Source organism: Monodelphis domestica, chromosome 3 (assembly GCF_027887165.1).
Source record: "Monodelphis domestica isolate mMonDom1 chromosome 3, mMonDom1.pri, whole genome shotgun sequence".
Classification (NCBI taxonomy): Eukaryota; Metazoa; Chordata; class Mammalia; order Didelphimorphia; family Didelphidae; genus Monodelphis; species Monodelphis domestica.
This window is the reverse complement of record NC_077229.1, coordinates 224,416,621-224,439,123: the sequence shown is the minus strand read 5'-3', so window position 1 is coordinate 224,439,123 and position 22,503 is coordinate 224,416,621. Positions and strand designations below refer to the sequence as shown.

The following is a 22,503-nucleotide window of genomic DNA, read 5'->3' as shown; positions in this document are numbered from 1 at the left end:
TTGAACTACAATATAAGCTTTCTAACCACTGCTTAACACTGCCTCTCATTGTGGTTACAGAAGTCAAAAGTGATTTCCTTAGCAAAATATTCTAGATTCTCCAGCAATTAGGAGGGAAAAGTCAAGAAGTACCCTGACTACTACCTAATAAGCCAGAAAAAAATAGTACAATTTTAACTGCTAAATAATAAAAATTAGAAACTGGTTGAATGCTTCATCATTAATAGAGAAACTCTATTTCATTCTTAAACGGTCAGATGCTTTTTTAAATGAAATGTCAGGTAGTCGCCAGTGAGATCCATAAATTTAAAATGATGCTTTTTCTATTGTTCTTATAGTAGCTGCAAGACACTAATATGACATTAAAAAAAAACAAACAACATTCCATGTTTGGGAATTAATGGAATTAGAATTTTTGAAACCAAAAATATCATATTTCAAAGAATTAAGATTTTATGTTTTCAAAAATTATGTAGGTAAAACCAAAGAGAAATATAATTTACGACACAAGACATACACAAAAAAAGTGAAAATTATTCTTGTTTGACTTTATTAGGGTTAAAATTTTTTTAATAAGACAAAATAAAGCTGTATGCCTTTCTTAAACTGAATAATTGAAAATTAGGATCTCAGAAATTGTGGTTCAATGTACATTTTTATGAAATTACTGTTTTCAGAGTTTAAAAGGTAATTTTAAAGTCTGTATATTTGTTAGTTAACATCATTATAACCAAACTATAGCCATTTTTCAAAATATAGTTGTTTCCCAATTCAACCCCCAAATTTGCAATGAATATGAGTATATGTGATAAATATTGATGTACCTATCCCAGGTGAGGGACAAAGTTGGAGGAAAAAATGATTAAGGGCTTTTTAGTAATAAATCAAAGATAAATAGGAACAAGTAGGGCAAAGGTTAAATAAGCAATGAAGCCAATGGTTTAAAGTATGTACACTAGCACAGCTTCTAAAGGAACAGAAGGATGCTTTGTGCTTTCTGACATGTAACAAGAGTATTGCATTTTTACTAATTTTGATTAAGTAAGCCTAGGTTTAGAGCTGAATGAATTATTTCATTTAGCAGATTAAAGCTTACTGTTCTTTTGTGCATTTTGACAATGAAAATGTAAAGCAATAATTTAATAATAATGTTTAATAATTTTTATAAACATAAAATAATGTTATAGTAATGTTTATCAAAACAATAACCACCTGCTGGGAGAGCTTTTAAGATCACATTTTTTCTTTCCTTCTTTTGTTTACAATAAGATCCTTTTAGTCCCTTGTTAGGAAAAAAAATCAAAGCTAGGAAACAATTTCTTAAACCTGTAGGATGCTCAGCAATAGTCACAAGTTCCTCTTCTGCACATCATCCTGCATATGCCACCTCTTTCCATTTTATATGCCTGCACTTTTTACATTATTTTATATGTTAATGATAGAAAAACTGGAGTTCTACAGGAAATAAAACCAATACAAATTTTTAACAAATTCTAAGATATTCTATATTTCCTCTAGAATAACAGAAATACCATTTCACACAAGAAATTATCTTGATGCATTTCAGTCAAAAGACAAACTACAAATATCTTTTAGGAAAATATTGTTTAGAATAACAAAGTATTTGAAGGTATAATATTAACAAGATATTATTAAGATTAAGTATCAGTTTGGGATTTATAATCCAAATAATTAAAGATGAACATATATATGTATATATTGAAATGAAATATACATTCAATATACATATATGTTGAAATAAAAAGGAAAGAAATGGAAGGACAAACACACAGATATATGAAACCAAACACAATTTTTAAAATGGAAATTCAGGTAGATTATATAGTTTTCCATGAAAACTATACAGTAATACCAATATGTGAAATCTGAAATTCTGGGTCACAGACTGGTGGAGGCACTAGAACTTTTGCTTCAGTTCATTCCTCTCAGATATCTAAATGACTTCATCTTGCAAGGTGGTGACTATGTCATGGCATGCATCTATAGCAGCAACATTTGTTAAAGAACTGGGGTTTTCCAGAGGCAAAGCTGTATGAAGCTGACTAGCTTCCCTTTCATTACTGGTACTTGTCATTTCAGTAGCATCATCAAGCTGCTGAACTGACATTAAATACTCCAGTAGGAGACTTTTGTCTGGTTCAGTGTTAGAGCTATCTTTACTCCATTCACCCTGCTGGTCATAAGTATCCTCTGGATCTGGATTCTTATAAAATCTAACCGTTTCTATGAAACTACCTACTGTAGCATTCTTATTTTCTTCTGTAGAATTTATTTCAAAATCATGAGAAACTTGAAAGGGATCTGTAAGGGAGGAAAGGAAATCAGAATCTAGAAAGGGCAGAAAGGCTTCCTCAGGGGGACCTTTGGCATCTGAAATAAACCACTCAGAATGATCAGCAGAAGAAGGCTCTTGATTTAGAGTGGCTAATGGAGGCTTGAATGGTACAGGAACATGATATTGCCAGTCAGAACTGAGGTACTCGTTCACTGAAAGTTGCCAGTTTTGTAGGGATCTTATCTGAAAAACACAAGATAAGGTCTCATTTTGAATGATGAAAATATTTCATTATCTATAAAATATTTTATAAACGAAGTGATAAACTTTGACATTGCAAAAGTTAATCTGTTGGACAATAATGATAACACTTTTACAATATAAGCTGTTTCAGATATTTATGTACGGTTTTCTAAATGATAGAAAGACTTCTCTTTGAAAATAAAAAAATCTGATATTACTAGTTCTTGCTCAGATTGACTTTTACTCAGATTTTGTTCTAATGAGATCTAATCTATAGCTACAAAACATAGGTTGTGATTCTTAGTACAGATATGGTATAGGCAAAGCCTTTTAGTGTTGTGTTCAAATCACATCAATGATTGTGCTGAAACTGGACCCTGAAGATAGAAGGAAAAAAAGCTCAAATGAGTTTACTGATGTCACTTAGAAAGAAATAACAAAACTTCTCTCTCTTGGCTATTTCCCTTTATTCTTATATTTGCTAACCTGATTCCAAAGGAATTTGATAGTCTCTTGCTGCACAAGCTTCTGCTTGCATTCTTCATCTCTTTCTTTTCTCAATCTGTAACAAAACAATATACTCCAGTTACTGATGTAAATAAAGCAGACTGCTCTAATCTCTATTTCTTTTTTAGATGCAGACCTGTGATTTCATTGGCATAAGGAACTATTTCTATTCATTATTTCCCTTGATATTCTTGACTATTTGTTCTTTCAGATGAACTTTATTGTAATTTTTTCTAATTTTATACAAAAGTTTTTTGGTAGTTTGATAGGTATGGCACTGAATAAGCAAATTAATTTGGGTAAGATTGTCATTTTTATTATATTAACTTGTCCTACCCATGAGCTATTAATGTTTGTCCAATTATTTAGATCCAGTTTTAATTGGGTGAAAAGTATTTTGGAGTTGTATTCATATAATTCCTATGTTTGTCTTGGCAGATAGATTCCTAAATATTTTATATTGTCTAGGATGATTTTCAATGGGGTTTCTCTTTCTACCTCCAGTGGGATCAGCAACTGTTCTTTTTGTTAATTAAATAAATTTTATTTAAATAAAAAATGTTTACAAAGTGTTTTTTGCATATTGTTTTCTCTTACTAGCCCTGTGAGCTAGGTACCATCAGTATATTTTGTTCAAATATTTACTAGGCTGCATGTCCTAGTGTTAAACCAAAGAAAAGCAAAAATAAGCTTGTCATTAAGTTGTTTACATTTCAATAGGGGCAACAACAGACATAAGACACATGTACAAGACTCTTGGAAAAGATGGCACTGTGAGGCTGAAAGGCATGCTGAGAATTCTGCACTTTATAGCAGCAGAGTCACAGAAATGGCCAAAGTGCTTAGAAGTAAGTGTCTTGCCCAGGATCACAAAACCTGTATATATATCATGGTTGAAATGTGAACCCAGATCTATCTCACTTCAAAACCAACTCTTTCTCCACTAAGGCCTGTTGTCTCCCTGTGTTCAGTGTTACTATTTATTGCAAAGCAAATTTGCAGGAGTTTAATAATATTGCTTTTCTACTTTGTAAATAAGATCATAAAATAAATGTTAAGACTAAGTTTCAGTAATGAAATAAGCAGAGCTGTCTGAATAAATAGTAGCCATTGGAAAAACATTATAGGCCACAATCTATTTTTATACAAGAATGCTAATGTCAATAGGAACATCAATGACAGAATAAGGTTTAAGATGGTTCTCTTTGTATTCTCGGTTAGTAAACTGTAAGGAATACAATCAATTATATTTCTCTGAAATTTTCAGGCTTTGGACTCTGTGTATCCTATTTTAAAAACTGAAAAAAAAGTAGTAATGGATATAACTTGTTCTCTTAAGTTTAATGAAAAAGAATACATACTATGAATTTTCTCAGCTGAGAATTAAATAAAGTTAATGGTCAACAAATAGTGGAAATGTTTACATAAATTACGAATTTCATTTACTCATATCTAGGTAATTTTCATATATTTCACTGATTCATTTATATGGGACATATGATTTCACAACATGTTTGATGGGTAAAAATTGAAATATAGCTGGTTTCTTTATCTACAAAGAAATCACAAGACTTTATTCTAAGTTGATCATTTTAAATAAGTTTTTTCATTTACTCTTCAACAGGCTGTAAGAAATTCTATTTCTTGATACAGTCAATTTATATATTGGGCCATAGAACTTAATAATGGTAGGATTCAAACTAACTTATAGCTACATTTAGCTTGAAAAATTCTAACTGTTTACCATTTTCAGACATTATTTCCACAATCTGACTCTGCCTAACAGTTCACTTTAAATCTTTTATTTCCTTTACTTCCACTCAGATTATTGCTTTCAGTTATTTATCCATTTTCTAATTTTTCAAATCTGAAAGCAAATAGAGAACTTACAATATGTATAATATCCTGAATCAAGGTTATAAGGATTCCATTCTCAGACTAACAGATAGACATGAGACAAGACTTCAGACCCACCTCCGAATTTCATCAGTTAAGCAGACAATGCGCTCTTGCATTCTGCTCAGCCGAATTTCATATTGTGCTTCTTTTGCTTGGAGGATATGATTTCTTGTGAAGAATCCCCTCCAGCAGGCCTGAAGTTTGGTGGCTGCTTCATTCATTTTCTGAAGCGCCTCAGTCTCTTGGTCCAAAGCCATAGCTAATTCAGATAAAATTCTGCAGGAGAATTTTTCTGAAACGGTTTTAGATAACATTTCATTATTACTCAGTTCTGGGTTGGACACACTGTATCCTTCTCTTTTTAAAGAAGAAATATCATAATAACTAATATTATCTGTTGAACCACAACTAGGTATTGTTAGATCAGGGCAAAGCAAAATGCTATCTTTCTTATTTTCTTCTGGATTGACCTTATTCATCTTTGCTTCAGTTGAAGTCTCTTCTTCATCATTACCCACATCATATCCTTTTCTTTCATTCACAAATTCAATCACAGCACCATCATCTTTTAGGTCCAAGTTAAATCCATGTGGTATCAGTTCAATGGTAGGAGATACTGCAGAAAACCCTGAGGCAACAGGCATAAAAGTGGACTCTGAGGATAGAAGACTACAGTTCAGCTTATCTTCATCTGTCTGTATATCTTCCAAGAATACCTCATGAAGAGAATATTTTTCAGTTTGTATGGAGCCAAGGAAGGTATTCTTAATAGCATATGAATGATCAACAGTGATGCTTTCTCCAACCCAAGAATTTATTTGAATGTCAGGTCCTAGAAAACAGAAAGTTCCAGTAAGGCCACTAACCACTTATTGATTTATCTATGCAGTCTTAAGTCAAACTCCTGAAAAACAGTAGCAGGCAATGAATGGTCAAAACTATCTCCCTAAAATATTCCATGTAAGTCAAACTATATTGGTTTGAAAACCAAACCAACTTGTAATTTTTAATAATAACAGATATAGGTACAATGTTATGACTCAAAGTACATAATATTTGCTTTCTAGTTCAGAAAAAAAGGTTGATGCACTTAAGATTTTTTATTTATAAACATAACCATTATAATATATAAATACTAAACCTCAAATAATGTGAATTTGAACATGTGAACACTTCACAGAATTCATTATTTGCATTTATATCATATGCTAGAGGCACTAGGGAGTCACTAAAGAGACTTGTGAATATATAGACTCCCAAGAGATAAGTGTGATGGAGAGACATTACTTAAAGATATAAAGCCTTTTTTTTTTCATTCAATAATAAAGTTTTTCTTGAGACAGGATTTCAAATGCATCTAGTTGAGGGGGAGAGTAGTAGGAAAGAATGAATCAAAAAAGTAATTTATGAAAATAATTATTTAAAATCAATCTGAAATTATACAAATTTGGAGAATTCTTCTGAACTCTACTTACAAAAAAATAGAGGGAAAGGTCCATTACTGACTACTGGAACTGATAAAATTTAAATGATGAAATGGAGCATCAAGATAAATGTGATGCTAAAGTGAATATTACATACTACAAGGAGAATAGGGATTCAGAGGAGAGAACATTCAAGAAAAGGATAAAATAAAGTGGCTTTAAATCCCAAGATGATAGTAAGAAGGCAAATAAGAGAATAATAGACAAGAGGTACAACATTAAACATGCTCATTATCTTTCCTAATTGGCCATTAATAAATTTATAAGTTATTAAGTCTTGAAGGAACTTTATAATCACCTGATGAAACCTTTCATTTTACAGATGAGGACAATGATATCCTCTCTCTATCTAAATAGGAGGGATACTGCATGTCTACTTGGGGGAGGGAGAAAGAAACATGCATAAAAACAAATATGGGATTTTTAAAATTTGTATTTGTGGTTTCTAGAATCATCTACTAACTTTAAGATTATATCCTTATAACTTGCATTTGAGTAAGTAGAGTTCAGTGCACCTTTCAGTGCACAGTCTATTCAACCATTAAAATTAAAAAATCACAGAAAAAGATTAGGAACTTACCACTTTCAACAAGTATATGGGGTTCTAGAGTTGGACTCAAATCCTCAGGTACAAGAGGTATCCCTAATTCTTTGGAACTGGAGAAGGCAAGGACTTCTTCCTTTGAATTTTGGCTCACCAACTCCGTCTGGTGGAACCTAAAATCCAATATCTGGATGTTAGTTGATAGATCTTCATATATATATATATATATATATATATATATATATTTAAACTCTTATCTTCCATCTTAGAATCAATGTTAAGTATTAGTTCTAAGACAGAAGAGCTATAAGGACTGAAGTGTCTAGATGGGAAGCCAGATGTGAACCCAGGACTTCCTGGTACTCTTTATTTACTGAGCCATCTAGCTGCCCAGACTATACACTTTTTACTGGTATCCTTCCCCTCAACCCTTTCCAAAGTTCACATTAACTCATCTTAGTGAAACAGATAAATGTTAGGGAAATCATTCATAAGACTACACTCATAGCCACATATACATTCTAGAAAATTGTCCTGGAATAGCTTGATCAATGAAACAAAAAATAACACTTAGTTATTATACATAAAGTATTTTGAGTATGCCTATTGCTAACTTGAAATCTGGAAACCCCAAGTTTGCCCCAAAGCCCAGCCATTTTAGACTGAACAATAGACCCAAGGTAAATCAAATTTCAGTACCCTCTGGTCTATTTCTCCCATAGTATGAGTCCTCTCCCAGGTAGCCCAGTCCTAGGCTGGACCCTTCCCTTTTGTATCCTTTGTAAAGCATCAGCCTCCCCATGCCCCAGCCTCCAGCTATGGCTTCTTTCCCAAACCTGTTTGTGTCAGGTCAGTAGTTTGAGCATCTCATTTACTTGTAACCATGGCAATGTCAATCAATCATACTGCCCAGGCCCATAGTTACCCAAATGGTATGTAAGTTCCCCAAGTTCTATAGTTCTTCAGAGGATAATCTAGCTCGGGTTATCCTCTCAGAGATACAGATGGGGGCGGAACAGTGAACACTATATATACATCTCTCTATATAAAGTGTTCATATATTAGATATACACATATGTACTCATATGTAGTTCACATATTAGCTCTACGTGTATATATATATACACCCTCCTATATATAGTGATTATGTATTATGATTATGTATTATATAAATATACACACCTATATATAAAGTAATTATGTTATATATAGTGTTGACTGGGAAAAACAGAACTATTAAATGGTCAAATTCACTCTTTAATCAAGGGGTTCAATGCAATAGTAGGCCTTGACACAGAGCTGTGTGCCACACCACTGCACAGAGTCAGAGGATGGAACTCTGGCCGCTCTGGACATTGACCCCTGAGAAAGCCAACCAGGCTAGACTGGACATTTCCAAGGAGCCATTAAAGTTGGGGAGCTTAAATACCTTTGTAGGTGAAGCACAGGGGCTGAGGATGAGAGGGACAGTTGATTGACTTTACAATGGTAACAAAGGAAACCAAGGAGTTCCAGACAGGAATTACAGTGAGGGACTGATGCTTTACAATGGACACAAAAGGGAAAGACCCAGCCAAGAGCTGGGCCTCCTGGGTAAAGAACTTTGGCCTTAAGGGAGAAACCATAGGGTCAAAAGAGATACTTAACATCTTAAAGTCTATTGTTAGTCTGAGATCAGTGAAGTAGGACTTTCCCTCTGGGAGGAAACTCTCATGTGACAAGGTCAAACCAGGGGTTTCTACCGCCAAGCTAAATAAACTGGGGATCACCAAATCTTTCTAGGCCACAAGTTTGGGGGCTTCTAGATTCCATGTTGACAAAACCTACAATTAACTGGAAAAAAACACAGAACTATTAAATAATCAGAAAAACCACTCTTTAATTAAGGAACAGGGTACAGTGCTTTCCTCAAGGCCTCCACCCAGAGAAGTGTGCCACAAATCCACACAGAGCACTGAGACTAGAGACTGTAGTTGCTCTGGCCACTGACCCCTGGGAGAGCCAACTGCTCTAGATTGACAACTAGGAGGAACAAAAGAGTTTGGGGGACCTATATATCCTTTGGGGAGACCCAGAGGCAGGGAAAGATGACTGACATTGTCAACATGGAAATAGAGATCCCCAGTTTATTTAGTTTGAGTGTAAAAACCCCAGGTTTTGACCTTGTCACAGGAGAGGTTTCCCCCTGAGGGAAGGTCCCTCTTCACCGGACAGTGAACTTCCTGGTAGTTTGGGTGGGAACAGCTAATCCCATCCAATATTAAGCATCTCTTTTGTCCCAAGGGACCCTCCCCCTAGGCTAAGACCCATTACCAAGGAGGCCCAGCCCTGGGCTGAGTCTTTCCCTTTTGTGTCCATTGTAGGGCATCAGCCCCTCACTGTAATTCTGGTGGGGAACTCCTCATTTTCCTTTCTTACCATTGTAAGCTGTCCCTCTCACCCTAAGCCCCCAGGTCATCTAGAGGGGTATATAGGTTCCCCAAATTCTTTTGTTCCTTGGGGTTGTCATCTAGCCTTGTGGCACTCCCTAGGGATAACATCCCCAGAGTCCAGAGTTTATACCCTGAAAAAGTAGTGGCGCCGAACTCTGAGTAAAGGGCCAAATTGGACTTATCCCAATTCTGATTAAAGACTTGGTTTTTCTGACTATTTAATAGTTCTGTTTTGTTTCCAATTTAAAGACATTACCATAGCTACCAGGAAATGGGAGTGTTCAAACTATACAGACAGGATACAATCAAGCCTGGGAAAGGAATCAAAACCAGAGGCTAGGGTGGAAGGGAAGGGGCTGCCAGGTGGGGGGGGTCTTCTTGGAAAAGAGTCCCAGATACAATGGGGAAGACCACCTAACTGGAAGTGTCCTTTACCTTAGGGTCCATTATTCAGTCTGAAACTGCAAGCCTGAGATTCCCTTCAGGATGGATTCTCAAGGAAATGAGGAACCAAGACCAGCTTTGGGGTCTCCTATTTACAAGCTAGTCCTAAAATTTGGGGTTCATTGGATTTTACTAGGCTACAAGTTTGGGATTTCTAGATTCCACATCGACATTACATATATAGTGTTCACATATTAGATATACATACATACATAAAGTGCTTATACATTGAATGTCCATATATATATACCTCTATATAAGCTTACATATTAAATATACATAAATATATATGCATATAAATAAAATATTTAATCGAACTCTACCTCACTGTAGCCATTTGCTAGGATGGCTCTCCATTCCCTAAAAAAGAGGGGGAGGGTACAGGATCTCAAGGTTGCTAGAGGCAAAAATGAGAAGCTGCAGCAGTACTGCCTAGTAGATAGTGCTCCTACAAAGAGTCTCCAAAGCAAACAGCACTCAATTTAAGTAAGCTCCTCAAAGCCTAGCAGAACTCATTAGGGGATATGTAAATGAATAATTTGCATATTAATTTGAATGATTACATTCTGCCTTCCCAAGAAAGCATACCTCAATTAAACCTCCTCTAGGAAACTCCACCAGCTACTAATTCAGGCTCACCTGGTCTTGTTCAATATCTTCTCCAGTTTAGCATCTTCTGTAATTTGGAGGCCCACTGCAGAAGTAAGAGGGCAAGTGGAAGCCAGGTACTGGATCAACTGAATATGTTGGCCAGGCTGATAAGAATGTCCTTTGCCTTGACTAGAAAGCCATTCAGCTTTTAAACTGAAGATATATTATAATAATAATTAATGTTAAACAGTATCAATGGAGAAAAACATTAATGATACCATTCTCTTCCAGATTCTCTTTATTCCATTAATCAATCAATTGGCATTATTAAATACCTACTGTGTTCCAGGTGCTAAGCTAGGCACTAGAGACACTATGAGAATGATTTTCTTTGAAAGTTAGTCTTGATTGTTCTGTTAGATTAATTTTGTTCATAAGATGGAATCAGACAGCTTTAGAATAAAATATATCATCACGATATTAAGCTGCTTATACATTAGGAGATCTAAGTTATAGGTTAAGTTTCTCATTTTGGTAGTGCTCAGCTTTTCCAAAGCCAAAAATATTATTACCAAAAGTTTAACTTTCTTCCATTTTTTTTCTTTCGTTATATTTTGGGGTTTTTGGTTTTGTTTTTCTCTTCTTTTGATAATTGACTCATACAACCCCATAACTCAACAATGCATCCTGAGCTTAACTGGATGTTTTTTAACACCCACTTCAGGGGGGGTTTGTATTTTAATAAAAATTCAAGATTTTGACATTTTGTTCGAGAAAAGATCTTCAAAGAAGAAGCTTGCTAACTCCTAAATCCAGAGAACGAATTGTTGCAGAAAGATGCCAGGAAACCTACATTACATCAAGAAGATCCAGAATGAACTTTGGGTGTGGTTGATTGAACTGAAGTTTGATTGAACATTTTTTTGAATGTATACTCCCTGGGCTGTCCTAAGTCAAGCTTAAGCTACCATTGGTACAGGTGAGACATAGGAAAGTGATGTAAAACCCTCTATATATTTCACATCACTTCCTCTCTCTGGGGTCTTTTCCTGGAGAGGTGGCTCTGGCTGGCAGTGTGCTAAGCATTCCAGCATCTTGGCGTGGTAGAAGCTATTGTCCAGTTTGCTGGTGAGTTTTCCTTGACACACACTGGGAGAAGCTGAGTAGCTAGTTCAGGTTTAGGCATCTTAGCTAAGCTCTCTTGGAATTAAGGCTGATACTTTCTCCTTTACCTTCCAAACACTGTCCTCTCAGAGAAAGCCTCTAATCTTCCCCCTGGCACAGGCCAGGCGGGAGAAATCCTACACCTTTTCCCTCTCCCTTCTCCTTAATTTCTTTCCTCTATATTAATTAAAATCACCATAAATTTCCAGCTGACTTGGGTATTTTATTTGGGATATTCCCTGGAGACCAAAATTAATTTAGATTAGGTCACAACCCTAAAATTATCCTTACACCCACTACCTTAAATTACTCTTTCATGAAGGAAGCTGAAGGAATATCCTCTATAGGCTATGTAGGAGAAAAATATCAATCTAAGATATTTATTGTTACAAAATATGACTTACATTGAAAAATATGTGAACAAGCAAGTTAAGCTGGGTCCCTATATGAAGTGAAATATTACAAATTTCCTAAGAAAAAATATAATTAACAATTCAAAATAAGAAGTATAAATATAGCATGATCTCACTCAAAATCATTAACTTCTGAATATACCCTTTAACAAAAGTTTGTTTACTCTTTTTTTACTCAATTTTTAAAAATATTTTACTTAAATTTTACATTTACTCATCTATATATAAAGATCAGCATATTAAACTCTGATAATCAAAAAATCTATAGCAAGATTATTTAAAACAATATTTTTTTTACTCCTTAAAAAAGTTCAAATCCACACTTAGAGAAAAATGTGAAATTTTAGAAGTAGGCAACATTAGTTTTTTGTTATTGATATATTCCACAGAAGCTTAAGAAAAGTATAAATGAGATCTGGAATAAGCCCTGAGTAATACCATCATGAAATTAAAAAATGCCATCTTTGTTTCATTTTAGTTAAATCCAAGTCAATAAGCATTTATCATGTCCTAGTCACTATGTTCAGTGCTGAAGAGAAAAATATGGTCAAGTGAGTCCCTGCTCTCAAGCTCACAGTCTAACTAAGGAGACAACATACAACAACTACATATGTAGAATAAACTGGAGAGGATCATGGAGGGAGGGCACTATTAAGAAGGACCATGTAAGTCTTCTTGAAGAATCAGTTTTAATAAACTGATTTCTTTCTAATGAAAGTATCATATCAACACATCCTTTTCATATTGAGTCACTTCACTAATCATTTTGTCTTCTCTTTCAGATGAATCTCACATTCAAATTCTAGGCCAGGGATCCCCAAACTTTTTACACAGGGGGCCAGTTCACTGTCCCTCAAACTGTTGAAGTGCTGGACTATAAAAATCAAACAAACTATGAACAAATCTGTATACCGCTGTCTGGGATAGCGGAAGCTGCAGCACTGGATGTGATGGGACTGTCACACCTTGCACAGGCCCATCACCGCCACCACTATGCCAGGCAGTAGTATACACAGTGCGGAATCCCCTCCCCCAGATCGCTGCTCACCATGCTGACATCTTCCATTGTGCAGCCACATAATCCTTTGCACAGCACCTCATTCTTGCTCAGTTACTCTCAGAACAAGGTGCCATGCGAAGGATTATGTCACTGGAAGTCATACTGTACGTGAATGACACCTCACTTTGTGGTGCCACCACATACAGTACTCCAGGTCCTGTACTCTTCTCACTGACCACCAAAGAAAGAGGTGCCCCTTCCAACAGTGCAGTGGAGGCCGGATATATGGCCTCAGAGGGCCCCACGTGGCCTGTGGGCCACAGTTTGGGGACCCCTATTCTAGGCACTAAAGAACTAGCAGCTTTTTCACTAATGCTTTATTATTTTATGGAATGAACCTCAAAAGGCATAATTGTAACTTACTTTGGTGCTAATGTATTTGGTGATGCTTGCCAGTTTAATTTATGTACATAATCGTTTTCATGTTGTCTCCTTTCTTAGATTATGAACTCGAGAGCAGTGACGCTCTTGACCCTAATTTGGTGCATTATATTTCAAGTTAAGAACAGTTATAATACTCATTTGTAGTTGTTACATGGAAAATTGTGAAGTAAAGAGGCCATATTCACCTTTCTTTTTGAGAAATCACATAACCATCCAGGGCTTTGAGATTCAGGCACCAACTAACAACATATGGCCGATAATCAAATCCTGGAACCGACGGCATAGCCATTACACAAGGATTGTTCATTATTGATAACTGTTCCATCTCAGAAAGGGATGACAAGAAAGAGATCTGTAATAAAAGATATATTTATTGAACCAAAAAGACCCAGTGTCAAATAATGGATTCCAATGCCTAATTATTTTCGGGACTTACTAGAACAACAATTTCTCCCTTGTTCTAAAAAGAAAAAAAAAAAGCTACTTTTCCATCTGCCAAATTTAAACCAGAAACAATATGATCATATGTCTACTCTACTTTGGCTGGATCCTTGAGAGGTATTATCTCATCATATCCTATTAAAAAAGACAATTGAAGGTTTAAAAAAAAAAACACCTGTTTGACAACAGGGATAAGTGGATTATTCCTCTTCTCTTACCCTATTCATTGAAGTGCCACAGATGACTAAACAATGTTATCAATGAGCTTGAGGAAAACCTGAGACCTGCCTTCTACAACCATTGACACACTGAAGTGGAATGGAAATTAAGCTGAAATTACACACATCATTTCAAATTTAGGTGGCATCTTCCTAAGCTGTCTAAAATTGGACACAAATTCTTACAAACTATGCTTTCATTCTTTTTGGATCCTACAGGGATCATACATAAAATACCTTTAAGTTCATACCTCATTTAGGTCACAGATTTCATTTTCTGCTAAAGAAAGGACAGTCAATGAGGGAGGTAGATAAACAGGTGCTGCCCTAAGCGAAGTTATGATGTTTCCTCGTAGAAGCAAAGTCTTTAAAAAACAAAAAGAGAAAGTCCATGGTAAGAGCAAAGACAGTGAACACAAAGAGATTTAACTATTTCTCAATGCTAAAATTACTGTGTATGTAAATAATGTGATCCATTTAGATATGTCATATATAACCTATGCTATGTAATTCCATATTCCTTTTGAATAATTTCCAATGTTCTTATTTAGAATGTCTTCTCCTTATCTCTATCACAACTGAGGTAAATTTCACCTTCCATGAAACATTTCCCAATCCTTCCTCTGTCCCCACTTCCACTAATGTTGGGTCTTCCCTAATTCATACAGCCCTTTGTTGTCGTTCAATCATTTCAATTATGTCTAATTTTTTGTGACTCCATTTGGGGTTTTCTTGGCAAAGATATTACAGTTCTTTGACATTCCCTCCTCCAGTTCATTTTACAGTTGAGAAAACTGAGTGTCTGAGGCCATATTTGAACTCAGGAAGATGACAGTCTTGATACTCTACACTGTGCCACCAGTTTAGCTGCCTCATTTAGCTCTTATGTTGGAAAATTTCTCTTCATTTCTAAAACATAGGACATTTGTGTTTTATTTTGTATTATAGTTATTTTTGTGTGCATTGTCTTCCTGAATTCAAATTTGGCCTTACACAATTACTAGATGGGGTGTCCCTGGGCAAGTCACTTAACCTTATTTGTTTCAATTTCCTCATCTATAAAATTATCTGGAGAAGGAAATGATAGTATCATTGCCAAGAAAAACCCAAATGGATAATGAAATCAGACACAACTTAAATGGCTGAATGACACTGTCTCCCTAGAAAAGATCCATGAGGGCAAATACCCTATTGTATTTATGTCTGCATCTTCCTCAACACTTAATATAAACACTTAAATTAGATTCTTTCATTATCACCATAGTATCTGATTGAAATATTTTAGAATAACTGATTCTAAAAGGGTATTTCTGTTAATAATAGTTCGAAAAGAAAATTATCTATTGCCTTGCCTTCAAGGCCAAAAAGAATTCAACTCCTGGTACTGATGTCAAGGGTGAAAGTAGTATGAAACATAGTTATATAAAATTCTAACAGTGATTCTCAGATATTATTTGTTTTTTGTTGTATGTTTCCTTGCCTCTCCCCAAAATATTCTGAGACACATTAATTAAATTTAATTTTTAAAACTTTTTGAGAGAACTGAAGACATCCTGAGATACAACACAACCAAATTTTAGAATTTCAGCTCCAGAAGCTCACTTCAATAAAAACACTTAATTCCCTGAGCTCAAAGACAAATTCTATTAATCTAAGAAGACAATTTATTCATGTATAAGGCTCATGTCTAAGAATGTCAGTTTTCTACTCTGCTTTAGTTTTAAAAATTGACATAAAAAAAAAAACAAAATAAAACAAAAAACAAAAAAAATTGACATCAATGAATAATTATGAAGAAAAATCAAAATCTCATTGTAAAATCCCAGTATTTTGAAAAAAAAATTTAATAGAATTTAATTCCAGGTATCTCAGTCCCTCTATCACCTTCCTACACTACAGAAGGCATCATCTGGCAAAGACACACACACACACACACACACACACACACACACACACATTATGTATTGTTTCCATTTTTCAGTTCATTCTCTGGAGGTGTACACAAGTTATTCTTCAAATCTTACCTTTGTAGCTGTATATAATGTTATCTTGGTTCTCTTCATTTTACTCTTCATTATCTCATGGAATACGTGACAAGTTTTTAAAAAAATCAAACTGCTCATCATTCCTTATGGCACAATAGTATTCCATCACAATTTGTTTAGCCATTTCCCAATGTTGGACATCCCCTCTATTTTTAATACTAAAAATTCTAAAATTACAACAAGGTATTTTGGAGTAATTTTTAAAGATCTTAGAACAGTACTGATCATCAGGGACATATTCTAAGATGGAGAACTAATTTATGGCAGTTAGATAATTTACAATGTATATTAAAATATCAAATCTCAAAATCAGAAAAGTACACATACCTTCAGGGATACCAATTTAGAAAGATCACCTATTTGAGAAATGTTATTGTCTGACAAATCAAGGTGTTGCAGTGTTATACAGCTACCAATTTGGTCTGTGGCCTATGTAAAGAGAAATTTGAATTGTATTAGTTCATCTGTGAATGTTAAAAAACAAATGTACCAGAAACCCAATTCCTTTATTATCTCCCTTAAAATTTCATTTTCTGGTTCCTGTACCTTTTTTTTAAAACTAGGAATTTGGAGGAGAGAAGATTGGACAAAAGTAAGTTAAATATTCATGAAATTATAGACCTTTCTCCATAACCCTACAAAAATAATGGACTACCCACTTCTGGTATAACAAAAAACTGGATTTATGAGTCTGAAAACCTAATAGTTTCAGATTTGGTTCTGCTATTTAACTAGCAATGTGACTAAATGAATTATTTGATCTCTCAGGATCTCAATTTAATCAGCCATTAAAAAGCAATAATACTTACATTACTTTTTTCTTCAAGTTTTTTTTAAATAAAGAAAATGAGTTATTAAAGACATATAAAACATTTATATGTGAAATAGTATTCATTGACAGTTTTACTGTATTAGCCCTCATTTAGCCTCTCCAGACATGTGAAAAATTTTCCTCTTCAAAATGTTTCAAATCCATGCTAGACAATATAAAATATTTAGGAATCTATCTGCCAAGACAAACACAGGAATCACATGAACACAAAACAAAACACTTTTCACACAATTATTCATTAGACTCTACATGAGAACTCAAGTCATTCTGTCAGTTTTCTATTCAGAAGCCAACTTTTATTTTTTAAAGAACAATTTTATTGGTCACCAAGTATTACCAATTGTGAAAATCATGAGTGTCATAGGCAAAACTTGTGCTCAACATGTATTTGCCAGTGAACTTAAGCTACTAGATCTAAAAGAGTTGATCCCTGAAGTAATATCATTTTAAGAAATGCCAGAAATCTCATTTGGAGAAACTTCATTTACCTGAAAAAAAGCCATGCTTGTGATTGCTTGTCATTTGTCATCTGTCAAGAGTTGATTATGTGTTTTCCAGATTTCATTTTTAAAAGAAAAATATTTTACCTTGAGATTATTTCCTGCCAAATTGAGCCATTCCAAGCAAACTAGCTCCTGTAGCCCCTCCACACAGCCAATGCTGTTATGAGGTAAATTCAGCACCCGGAGCTGAGTTAGTGTGGCCACACCCATCATCCGAACTAGACGGTTATTAGCTACTGATAACTGTGAAATAATTAAAAAAAAAATGTTGTTTTCAATAGCCAAATATAGAGATCTCACATTTTAAAAAGAAATAAGGATTATATCTTTAAAATAAAACATACAAAATGGCCAGGCCAGCTTATTACCTGCTCACACCACATTCTCTTTAATTGTTTCACTGCTATCCCTTTATTTGTACATGAATTTTAATTTTACATGGTCACATAAAATTGTATATTGTTCTAAATCTGCTTTCCTTACCAAAAGTCTTTCTAAGTTTCTCTATATTTTTCTATTTATCATTTTAATACCATTAAAGGATTTGCACAATCTTCAAAAGAAACATTTCCAATTAGTATATATCATAGGAAAAATTATTCAAAATCACTAATAAGCAAATGAAAGTCAAAATAACTACATTATTCTTAGTCTTTCTTAAACTGACACACCAGTTTGTTGAGCTATTCCCCAATTTTTAGATATTTTTAGACTGTCATCTTTGTAATTATAAATAATAATGATCTTTGCCTTTTGATAGGTTAAACTTTTAATATGTATTCAACATGATGAGATTTTAAACTCAAAATGTATGCTGATTTTTGTGATTCTTGTTACTTTGTCAATGTGCTCTCAAAGATTTTTATCAATTTGCAACTCCAAAAGCAGTATTTATTACAAGGGTATCTATTTTCCCACATGCTAATCCAAACTGAGTTTTTAATCATTTTGAATCATTCTTACCAAATACAGCAATATAAAATAGTATCAAAAATTTGTTTTTATCAAATTAGTGAGTCTGAATTCAACCATTATTTTACAATCCAAATATAACATTTCTTTTTTCTTTTTATTGTTGCCCCTTTTCCTACAAACCACTGATTTGGTTGTAAACTTCCTTTCTTCTTCCCTCACTCTATCCCTAACTGAATCCTTCCATCTGACAGAATATGCTTCATTCCCCCTGCGAAGGACCCAATTTTTCTTGTTGGAAGGAAGGCAGGTGCCTTTCATCATCTGCTTGATGGGACGAAGATTAGTTACCCACAATTCCTCAGTTCAGGTTCCTTTCATTTCCTTTTCACTTATATTACTGTTCCTGTAGTCACTATGTACATTGTCGTTCTTGTTCTGCTTGCTTTTTATTTTGTATCACTTCATACATATTTGTCCCAATATTTCTCTGAATTCCTCCTATTTGTTCTTTTATAATAATAATATATCATATTCGCATTGGTAGGACACAATTATTTTGTTGTTATGTAGAATACATCCTATAACAATGCAGATCAGCAACTTCTCTGAAAATTATGGTCTAAAGAATTCTTTAGAACATGAGAAATTATATGACTTGTTTGGTGATATAGCCAGGAAGTTTGTTGTTTTTTTGTGTTGTTGTTTTTTAAACCCTTATTTTATGTCTTAGTAACAACTCTAAGACAAGGGCAAGATCTAGGCAATTGGGATTAAGTGACTTGCCCAAAGTCACACAGCTAGGAAGTGTCTGAGGTCAGATTGGAACCCAAGTCTTAGCCTGGCACTCTATCCACTGAGCCACCTACCTTCCCCACCAGGATGTTTCAGAAGTGAGACTTGGACTCAGGTTTTCCTGGCTTGATTCAAGGCCGGCTCTCTATCCACTACATAATACTGCTTCTCAACACATTCCTATATCAATTTGGGTTTTTTTCCCATCATTCTCAAATTAATGAATACCCATTTTGTTTTGATATTTCCTAACACAAAATGTTACTACAAATATTTAATTCATATAGGTAGGGTTGTGTTGGAGTCAGCTCTCTTATGAATACTGACTTAAATTTTTAGTGTGAGCATTTATACCTCAGAAATCACCAAGCGCTACAAATCAAGAGCTGATTAATCATTTTGTTCATTACATAGACTTAAGAGAGTTAGGGGGGGAAATGATAATAATGCATATTAAATTTTAAAGTGTCCTGGACACATTTTTTTTGGAGAGCTAATTTATAAAAATGTACATGGGATTTTTCTTTCTGTCATCCACCTCTGAGGAGTCTGGTTAGATGTGGGAGGTGGTTCAAAGGACATGAAATTTTGTGATTTTTTTTTCAGATAATTATAAATTGCTTTCCAAAAATGATTACAGCAATTCATAGGTCCAAAACCAGTGTATGAGGATCTGTCTTCCCACAGACCCTCATACACTGTATTCATTTTTTATCATCTTGGAGCAATTTTCTTGGTGGGTATAAGGTAAAAAAATCTCATAATTATTTTGTTTTGACATTCTTTTATTACTAGTAATTTTGACTCATCTTTCATATGGTTGTTAATAGCTTACAAATATTCTTTTGAGAAGTATTTATTTCTCCCTTGAGAAATGGCCCTTAGTCTAATACATTTGAATAATTTTTCTATGTATCTTGAATGTTAAAATATTTAATGCAAAGATTTTTCCATTGTATTCTGTACTGATTTTGTTTAATGTAAACGTTTTTCAACTTTATACAATAAATCTTTTTTATCTTTTATAATCCTCTTTATGAATCTTGCTTGTTAGTAAAGCATTATCAAATGGCCAAAGTTGTAAAATACCTCCTTACATTTTTTTGCTTTTTTTTTGTGGCATAAGTTCATATTTGAGGCAAATAACCATTTGGAATTTACTTGTCTTAAATAATTCTTTCCTTAAAATACTGGTTTCAACCCAATTTCTGCAAATTATCTTCCAGTTTCCTAGTAGTAGGAAGCACACTTGAATTTACTGAACCCTTGAGTGTTTTCTATTCTCAGCAAAGCAGAGCAGAGACACAATAGCCACAGTGCTATAACAACTTTATGACTCAATCACAGAGGCAGAGCCATGATAATTTTCATCACAGAGGAGGAATTTATCTCTCATTATGAGAAGGGAAATTATCTTGAGATATTAATATGAATATTTTCACATCAGCCATTTTTATTTTAGCACTATAAATATAGTAAAATATTATTATGACAATAAGCTGCTTCTACCCTTGGACATCTAAAAGCACATAAAAGTACATTCACAATTGTACCTAGATTTGAAAAATAAGTAAACTACTTAAATAATAATTTCCTTGAATTTCACACGATACCTGCAACAATCTTCTGAATTTCTCAAGATTTTCCAATTTGATAATCTGATTTTTATCAAGAATTAAAGTAAGGATATCAGCTTTGCAAGGCAAATTTTGACCCAATTTCTGTAATCCTTGATCTTGAAGAAAATAAGAGAGGAAAATATCATAAAAGAGTAACAAAACAAGTATAAAAGGTTTTGCATGGAGATAGAACTGTGATTAGAATTAAAAAGAAAAAGAGAAAAACATTATGGATTTGAGATCCCAATTAGTCTTACAAATATTTTCTCTAAATGGTTCCATTTTTCTACTGGAAGATTTTCAAAAAATCATATCTCCCAAATTTGGCAACATCCAACACTAATTTTGTATAGCAAGCAGAATGATTGAGTAAAAAAAGAAAAACAGTAGGAAATCTAGGATCTAGTTCTAGCTCTGTCATTAACTCTGCTGTATGACTTTGTATTGCCACAGGAGTACATAAAAATGTATGTAAAAACTTAGACAAGTCTATGTTATTTATAGAGGGCACTTAGATTTACTTATGCCACACAGTGGAGTATTTATTAGATACTTTTATGCAGAATTGGGTAATTTTGGGGGCAGAGTTCCAAATTGCTTTCCAGAATGTTTGGACTAATTCAGTTACACCAACAGCGTATCATTATGTCTGTTTTTCTGCAGCCCCACTAACAGCTGTCATTTTCCTTTTTAGTTTTGCCAATCTAAGGGGTGTAAAGTATAACCACAGGTTTGTTTTCATTTGTATATCTTTAATTTTTAATGTTTGGGGGCACTTTTCAACAGTTTCTTAGTAATTTGGATTCCTTCCCTTTTTAACTGCCTTTTAATATTCTTTGACCATTTATTTATTGGGAATATTCACAAATTTGAATAAATTCTGATATATAAGAATTTATCAGAGAAATTTCCTGCTAAATTTTTTCCTAACTATCCATTTACTACCTAATTTTAGCTACTTTGGTTTTGCTGTACAAAAAACTTTTCAATTTTTCATAATCAAAATTGTTCATTTTATCTTCTATGATCCTCTCTATCCCTTGTTTGGTCATGTGCTCTTTCCCTAGCCAGAGATCTGAAAGGTAATTTCTTTCTTGTTTCTTTAAATTCCTTAAAATATCACTTTATATATGTTAAATCATGTATCCACTTGGATTTTATATTGTTATATAGTATGAGATTTGGAATGTGCCTAATTTTTGTCAGATGGCTGTCAAATTTTTCCAGTATTTTTTTTTTGAAATGTGAGTCTTTACCCCAGTAACTGGTATCTTTAAACACTAAGCTACTATATTAGTTTGTTTCTGCATGTTCTGTACCTAATGTGTTCCACTTACTGGAATATTTTTTAACTAGTATCAAATTATTTTCAAAATTGCTACTTTGTATTAGAGTTGAGATTTGGTATTATTAGTCTTTCTTTCCTGATTCTGTAGGTTTTAAAAAATTTTTAAAAAGATCCCTGTCTTAAATTCACGAAGCTGATTTATCGAACCTATGTAAGATTATATATTTATAATTATTAAATTTCATGCTATTATATTTTTTTTTCAAGCTTATATTTATCCAGGCTGACTGACATCAAATTATATTATTATATTAGCTAAGCCTCTCAGCTTTGACTCATTATAAATGTCTATTTTTATGTAAATCATTGATAAAAATATTAAACCACAT

At 33.8% G+C, this 22,503-nt stretch overlaps 1 protein-coding gene across 3 annotated transcripts in view; it reads right to left on the bottom strand.

The window, feature by feature from the left end:
• Positions 1–527: 527 nt before the first annotated feature.
• Positions 528–22,503, bottom strand: part of LOC100023534 (centrosomal protein of 97 kDa-like) — a 45,213-nt gene continuing 23,237 nt past the window's right edge. For 2 of the 3 annotated variants that reach the window (XM_001375014.4, XM_056823535.1), the window contains 10 exons: positions 20,821–20,942; positions 17,585–17,743; positions 16,493–16,594; positions 14,372–14,485; positions 13,647–13,813; positions 10,489–10,653; positions 7,010–7,146; positions 5,021–5,777; positions 3,026–3,101; positions 528–2,539 (listed from right to left, as the gene is read on the bottom strand). In XM_001375014.4, coding sequence (XP_001375051.2) covers positions 1,955–2,539; positions 3,026–3,101; positions 5,021–5,777; positions 7,010–7,146; positions 10,489–10,653; positions 13,647–13,813; positions 14,372–14,485; positions 16,493–16,594; positions 17,585–17,743; positions 20,821–20,942 — 2,384 coding nt within the window. In that variant the 3' untranslated portion in view covers positions 528–1,954. The remainder of the gene's footprint in view (positions 2,540–3,025; positions 3,102–5,020; positions 5,778–7,009; positions 7,147–10,488; positions 10,654–13,646; positions 13,814–14,371; positions 14,486–16,492; positions 16,595–17,584; positions 17,744–20,820; positions 20,943–22,503) is intronic. The other variant, XM_007487830.3, reaches the window with a different exon arrangement.